The sequence below is a fragment of the Pyxicephalus adspersus genome, chromosome 10 (genome assembly GCF_032062135.1).
Source record: "Pyxicephalus adspersus chromosome 10, UCB_Pads_2.0, whole genome shotgun sequence".
Classification (NCBI taxonomy): domain Eukaryota; kingdom Metazoa; phylum Chordata; class Amphibia; order Anura; family Pyxicephalidae; genus Pyxicephalus; species Pyxicephalus adspersus.
In genome coordinates this window covers 35,167,132-35,175,018 of record NC_092867.1, presented here as the reverse complement: position 1 = coordinate 35,175,018, position 7,887 = coordinate 35,167,132, and the positions used below count along the sequence as shown (strand labels likewise).

The following is a 7,887-nucleotide window of genomic DNA, read 5'->3' as shown; positions in this document are numbered from 1 at the left end:
TATCTATTTCCATGTATATGGAAGGCAGGTGTTTCTGTATAAAGAGTGTTAATGCTCTAATAAATTGGAATTCAGCAAGCTTTCCACTTTTTCTGAAAAATGATGTATTTATATTGGTGAGTTTCTCTCCCGTGCTGCTGACAATGACTTATAGACTGTGAACTTGAGGAAACTCTCATTGCCCTTAAATCGATCGGGCATCAAGCACAAATACAGTTTTCCCCTAAAGATGGTTCTTGCTGCCAGTGACACCCCTTCCTGCCCTCCTCCTAGCACTGGCTTGTTGTGGCCTGGCTGTGGGCATGGATGCCCGGCAGCTTGTGGACACGTTGGCTATACAGTTACCAAGCTGCAATTTTCTCATCACCTCTGTGATAAATTATTCAGAATACCTCTGATAACTCCTATTACATATTATTAAAAGGCAACAGATGCAACTAAAAATAACAAATTAATAATTCAAATATTGGTCTCAATAACTCCAATGTGTTGAAATAATATAATACAATATATATATGTGTGTGTATATATATATATATATATATATATATATATATAGTACAATTTCTAATTTCCCATTTTTTTTTATTTGTTTCTATTTCTTTTAAGTGAACCCTTTTTTTTTTACTATTTTGGATTAAATTTAGCGGAAGCCGCACAGGTGTATGTATAATAATAATTGCAATCCAATTTATCTTTTTACCCGGTTATTAGAAAAAAAATATTCTCTATTAGATGCATTTAGAATCCATGTTTTGCGTTCAGTTTGTGAATGGCACGGACATTGATCTTGTGCATGCACCTCCTAGACATTATTATAATTTAATCTCTGGATTATTTCTGATATTATTGATACCCCCACGTGACTTATTTTCCAATACTTATTTAGAATTGGACGCTAGAATCCTATTCTTTTTATCAGCTTGTGATTCCTATAATGTAATAAAAAATAATAAATACTGGCTGATAATTCTTTTTTAACCATTTACCTATAAATAATAATATTTTTCCCCCTCACATATAATTTTATTTAGACATTTTTCAGCTCTCTATTTATTGATAGTGGATAATATTTTTTTTTATCTTAGATTTAGTAGCTGATGTGAACCAGCGGAATGTTATGAAAACAATGTCAGGGATAACATTCGGTAAATGCCGATGCTGTATTATGAATTGAGACCAATCGGCCAGGCTATAGGGATGATCTTAGTAAATAGGGTGATGGGGATACTGTCGGTAAGGATGACGCGGGACCTATAAAAGAAGATTTAGTCTGTAATGGAATGGATAGTACTCACGGTGCATAGCCGAGAAGGGATCAGCCTTGCAATGCATATCCATGGGGAGGCAAATGAAAGGGAGGAATTCGGCTGTAGTCGCCGTTTCGCCTCTGGACTGAAGTTCAAGACTTGAAGAAAATAGGCTACACTTGTTTCCAGGCTCGGTGCCCACTGCCCCGGGGGCTGAAGGCTGCAGGGTGGATTTGTAAGTGGACAGATGTTCTAGTGGAAGATCTGGCTGAGTAAAGTCCTTCAGATTTCCTGGGAAGAAGATGCGATGTTGGGCCAGCAGGTACCTCTTCTCATGGCTGCTGGAGCCCACAAGACCCTTGTGAGAAGCGGCTGATGGAAGCCGGACGCAGTCAAGTAAGAGTTTGCTTCCCTCCAAGTCTTTGGCTGGAGTTTTCTGACTTCAAAGCAAAGTTAAACAGGGGGAAACAAAAATCCAAGGGTGAGTGAATGTGTACAATGTCGGGGAATAGAGCAATCTCTGGAAAATGGAGACACTGGCTGAAGTTGTCACTTTAAGGTGGGATGTGTGTGCTAGGAGGTTTGGCTGGAGAATGGAGCCTCCTCTCCCTGTGTGTGTCTCTCTAAAAGCTGCAAAGCCCCTCAGATCCCCCCCCCCCCCCCCACACACACACTCACACACACTGCCCTCCCCCTTTACTGGGAGATGGATGACTTGTCAGACAAAGGGAATAGATTCCAGCAGTCGGTGATTCGCTGTAGTGAGGAGGTCCCTGGCATTACCCTGTCACTGTGGAGGGGTGAGGGGAGGATGGCACACACACAACCAGCACATCACATAAGCCTTAGATAAAAGTACAGCCACACTCTGACAAATGGACATTCACCTACCGTCCGGGCTATTTATTTAACATAGAACACTTTACTTACTAGTCTACAACATAACATCATGTGCACACAACCCCACATCTGTGCCATCATGCTGCTGCTACACAAATCTGAACATGCAAATAGTAGATTAAGTATAAAGCCAAATCATGAATTCCCCCAAGTGGATGTGACATCGATTTATCATTAGTGTGCTGGGATCAATGGAAAACAGACAGCAGAATAGAGATAGTTTGTCTAAAACCTTCCAGGGGGTACAACCATGCCACAAAGTTACTAAAATACCCCAAGTGATCTACAGTAAGAGTCCACTGCCAAAAAAGATGGAGATGGGCACTTGTCTTCCCCATTTAATCCAATGATGTATTTGTAAATACCTGTATGTAAATTATAGCAGAGGCATTATATTTAGATTAAAAATAAAGGCACAAATAAGGCACAAACTGTATAATAAAATTAGGGAAAATTATTACAAATTTGATTGTAGGGTATGTGCATACTATATATGTGTATCAATGTATTTCTGATATTCATATAGCGAATGTGATGTGAATAAGGTTATATATATATATATATATATATATATATATATATAAATGTATATATATATATATATATCAAATAAATCAAGCATTTTGTCAGCATTATTGTACTTTACATAATACTAATCATTGTGATTTGTTTAAATACATGAATTCCCTCATGTGGGCTCCCAATATAAATCGGTATATGGATCTCTGGATCTTTATACCGTAGGAATACTGGGAATACCCAGCCACTTCTGCACACATGTAGGCAGGCATATGCGTTTTAAACAAATATTGGCTATTTCATTAACATCAGCATTTGCTTTCATTTGAAAGTGTATCAGTTCCAGCAGAAGAGTCACCTGCTGCAGAGAAGTCTCTATTTACCCATCACCTAGTCGTTTTCTAATGAAACATTATTACATGTCCAGCTCTTTTTAGACAGAGTACTTATTAGTCATTTGAAGGCTCATACAGAGCCATTGGTGCATGTTGCTTGTCCACACTAAACTCTCCTGTGAGCAGTCACCCTGAACATGCTCCCCTCTCTGCAGTCTGGCCTGTGGATGGTGAGAGCAGGCAAATCTGATATGTTTTTCCTCCTCCTCTATATACTGTATATCATTCCTGGCCTTGTTCACTCTACAGTAAATAGATTTAAGTGGCTAGCAAGTGGTTTAAATGCCAGCTTGAGTTAAGAGGAGTGTGACCAACCTGCGCTGTCTTATCTGATAGTTTATCAAGATTATCTGTAGATGGCGCTCTCTGGTCTGGTTATAAGACACACATTCGTCTCTGGAGAGAGGAAAAAAAGTTTTGAGCACTTTCTTATGACCCAGTCTAGCACCCTCCTTCTAGTAATGAGACCCAAGTGCCAGCTACTCAGCACATAGGTCCAAAGGGCTGCTTTTTTGGATCGTATTTTTATTTTAGTTTTATTACAGCAAAAATAGAGCCTTTTCAATAAGAATATTTTATATTGGTTTAACATCTATTTTATTCTACACCACCTGTGTGGCATTACAGAATAAACTGTTCAATTCAGAGTATTTGTATCAGATAAGCAATGGCAAGACGTGATATTCAGGGTGAGTACATTTACTTGTATTGTACAAACACACATTACAGGACCTCTGCTTGTGTTTTCCTATATATTGCTCCAAGTCAAGTATTTTTTAGGGAATCACGCTGAGCTCTAATAGGCTTCAAAAGTTTATAACTAGTGCTGGTATGTGAAAAGAAAACACATCATTGAGAATTAAAGTCCATTGTTTGAGGCTAAATGTGGCATTTTTCACACAAGCAGGCAAGTGGAACTGTCAGATCTCTCAGAGGTCCCAATTTAATTCTAGAGAGAGACGATCCATTGACCCCCTGTTGTTAGTAACAAAGTGCTAGCTCCTGCACCTAGACAACAATGCAATCTTAATGGCAAATATTTGGAATTCTGGCCAATATTCTATACAAAGTGTAGTCTGTTGCCTTAAGTCAAGTTGCCTTTTTTTTCCATGGCTAAGCTTGATTGGGTTTCCTAGTTCTAGCAGCAGATTTTAAATTAACCTTTCTTTTCCTGGCTTTCTACAGAAAACTTTGCAGTAGCTTGTTCCCAAAACATTTACACTTCAAAAAGGCTTCTCCGCATCAGTGGGGAAAATTAGTGGCAAAAAAATCAACTTTTCTCAGAATATAACAGTAAGTGATCTGAGGACCTGCTTCATTAGTTTTCTCTCTAACATCAGTCCAATGCTTTATATCTTCTGATGGCATGGGGCACTCGAGGTTATTCCAGAGTGTCTTGATTTCCTAAACAGAGGTGAAGAAAATTTGATAAGTGTACATTTTCTTAGATGTGTTGCGGAAGTTATCAATACAATGATGATGTAATCTGGATCGTCAATGATTCGATCCCAGAGACCCAGAATAGCCAGCGGTAGATATAGAGGGAATTATCTGCTCCTATTACAACTAAATCTCCCACGGTTATAGGAAAGAAAACATGGACATGGGATGCTTGATTTACACTCACTGTGCTGCTAGGAGTAACTTAGCAAATCTCTCTTCTCATCCAACTAAATCAATAACCTAAAGGGAAGTGCAATGAGACAATATCAATATGGAGAATGGTCCACCTGAAATCACATCACACTATGTATTAAAGTTGTAAATATTACTATTATGATATATATATATATATATATATATATATATATATATATATATTGATGTAAGATACCTAAATATAAAATACTATAACCACACAGACGCATTTAAGCAGTGACAATAAGCAATAATATATAACAACATTTTAATCAATAAATACAATTCACCAACTCACATATATAGAGACACCTATATAGTATTATTAATTAATGATAGATATATTAATATGAATTCAGTAAAAATTCACATTAGAGTCATTTTTTTTGTCCCTATGGTTATGTTTTGTAAATTGAGTCCAATATATTTTACAACCATGATAGTATTACTTAGAGAAGAAAAAAAACAAACAAGAAGTCCAAGTATAATCAATGCAGTACAAATGTAAATATTTTGTTTGCAGATGAAGAGCTCGACATATGAGTATATATATGTTTTCCATGGCAGTAATATTTCTCCTAGTGAATGATATGTTTTATTATACGGTTTTATCTCAGCAGCAATCTTCAGCAGACACGGACACACATATACCTGAGGTGTGTGTTGTGCTAAGAAATATATATTTAATTTTATTTGTGTCACCCATTCATTTTCTGAACACACACTCGTGGCCAAAATGGAGAGGCTGGTGGAAGAGTCTCTGGAAGGATGAGTTTTGTTGAGCTTCTGGTACAATACGGAACACCACAGGCTGCAATTTCACACTCCACAGCACAATTACCCTAAAGCTATCCCTTCTCTCTTTCATCCAAGACCCCCTATTTCCTCTCCTTTTGCCTGCTTTTAATACTACTGCATATTTGATCTGAGTGTATCCTCCAGCACTGAGGACTGGAAGACGGAACAGGTATAGCTACACACACAATGTATATATATCTATATCTATATATCTATATATATACTGGGCCAGGCTGCTGGCAAGAAGCGGTGCCCTGCATGGCATATGGGCCACGTGTGCCGCTCTTTCCGCAGATCCATTTACTCCTTACTATAGGCATTTCTACAAACACAGACAGGTAGAAAAGTCCTTTACAGTGCACAGGACATCCCCAACCCGACAATCACTGCATATTCAAACACAAAAAATATAACACATTATTTTAATGATTATAAAAACAGACATATTGCGATACACGATGTACACACAATTACTAGGCAGCAAGCCTAAAACACACATCCTAGTAATATACACAACATCCTTTAAAATGAAAATAAACATATATAAGAGAATATTAAAATAAATACATAGTATACAGTACTTATACTATTTCACAAAAAAATGTTCGTAATTTATTGCATGAAAGAAATCAAAGCAAAAAGTCACTGTTAGCTACACATGTGTAAAATACAATGCGCATGTAAATGTCATGAATAAAAAGTTTTTTTTTTCTTTTTAATATAAGGCTTAATCACAGCAAAGAATATCACTGCAGCACATACTAAATATGAAACAGGTAAAATGACAAAAAATATGCTCACAAATAACCATTTAAAATTCACTCAAGGTTTACCATATTTTATTTCATACACATATATGAAAAAAAATGATTTGCACACAAGACATAATATTTCAATACTGTATGCTCTGTTCAGCCATGCCATTGACCAACAGTTACTTTTCCAACACCCCATACAATGTGACTGGTCAGGCCCTGGCAATGACAGCATAACACAGGAGTACATAGCAGGTACAATGGTTTAGCTGTTTGTTTGCTGTATTATCCAGGGAAGGTAGAAATATTACACCTATATTAATGTCATAACTGCTTCTATATATCAGTCCCTGGCACTGTAAAGATTCAGTGTTTATGTCTCTATACATTTCCTCTATAAAAGTGCAAATGAGTGAATTATCCGCCTTATTAAAAGCCCCCTTTTAATCAGCAGTAATGAAGGATCCTCCTCCTGTCTCTCCTCTCTGCCCTTCCAAGGTTACATCGCCGCAGGCCCTGCCACAAATGTTCACTCACACTCACTAAAATAACATTTATATAACCTCAATGGCAGACACGGGCCAGGAGCATGGGAAAAAAGAGCCAGAAAAATGGCAATGTATACTAGTACAACAACGCTGCACCGAACAGTAGAACCTAAGTGGAAGAAATATATATAAAAAAAAAAAAAAGAAAGAAAGAAAGAAAAGAGACAAGATAAGACGAGGAACGAAAGAAATAAAAAGAAACAAACACAATCTACACATATTCCTAATGAGTTACAAATAATATGCATTTCTTTGTATTAGAATACTGTCATTTTATTTCCATATTGTTAGATGGTTGCATTTCTCATGAAATGGACAGACTGTGATCTTTTTCTATCTTCTTGCACTGTTTAACTTAGTAAAAGTTTAAGTGCTGTTTGGATTTTTTTATATAATGATTAACCCCTTTGAAAGTGAAAAAGACTTTAGTTTGACATGTAATTAAAATGGGTTTGTTAGAATGTCAGGGAGTCATTCATCTCCAGCCTTAGCTGTTAATGGCCTTTGGGTTAGTGAAAGAGAGGGTGATGGAGAGATATATAGAGAAAGCAGGGGGTATGTAAAAGATGAGGGGATATGTATAGGAGTAGGTTGAATTTGGGTGGCTGTTCTGGAATAAAAGTTGTCGGATATGTTTGCAGAGGTTTCCCAGTGAGGGGACAGTTGGAGTAGATGAGGGATGAGAGGGAGAGGAGGGGAGGGAGTATGTGTACAAGTGATCAGCCATCATATCCTCCCAGAACGCTGAGCCTGATGGAGATTCTGCTACAAGCAGGTGAACACAAGATCCACACCGGGAGGGAGATCGGTGACCTGATCTGCTGAGGTTTGATTCTTATATGTAAGATTTCTATTCCATGTAATCACTGACTCTTTGACTATAGATCTATATATCCCGCACAGGTCACCCTGTCACCTGTATTACAAAGTGTCCCCTGCTGACCGCCCTGTCCTCTGACACTTATGTACGTTCACTGTCCCGGTCTGTGCCTGTATCTGGTATTCAGCTCTTGTGTCCTAATACTGAACCTTCCACCTGTCTATTTTTCTGCATCCGTTCTATTCTATATAACATATTTGTGTT

General features: G+C 37.6%; 1 protein-coding gene across 19 annotated transcripts in view; it reads right to left on the bottom strand.

Moving 5' to 3' along the window:
* Positions 1 to 1,686, bottom strand: part of PAX2 (paired box 2) — a 54,479-nt gene extending 52,793 nt beyond the window's left edge. For 17 of the 19 annotated variants that reach the window (XM_072424026.1, XM_072424031.1, XM_072424028.1 and 14 more), the window contains exon 1: positions 1,299 to 1,482. In XM_072424026.1, coding sequence (XP_072280127.1) covers positions 1,299 to 1,341 — 43 coding nt within the window. In that variant the 5' untranslated portion in view covers positions 1,342 to 1,482. Of the gene's footprint in view, positions 1 to 1,298 lie in introns of all 19 variants that reach the window. The other 2 variants (XM_072424035.1, XM_072424044.1) reach the window with 1 other exon arrangement.
* Between the last annotated feature and the right edge of the window lie 6,201 nt (positions 1,687 to 7,887).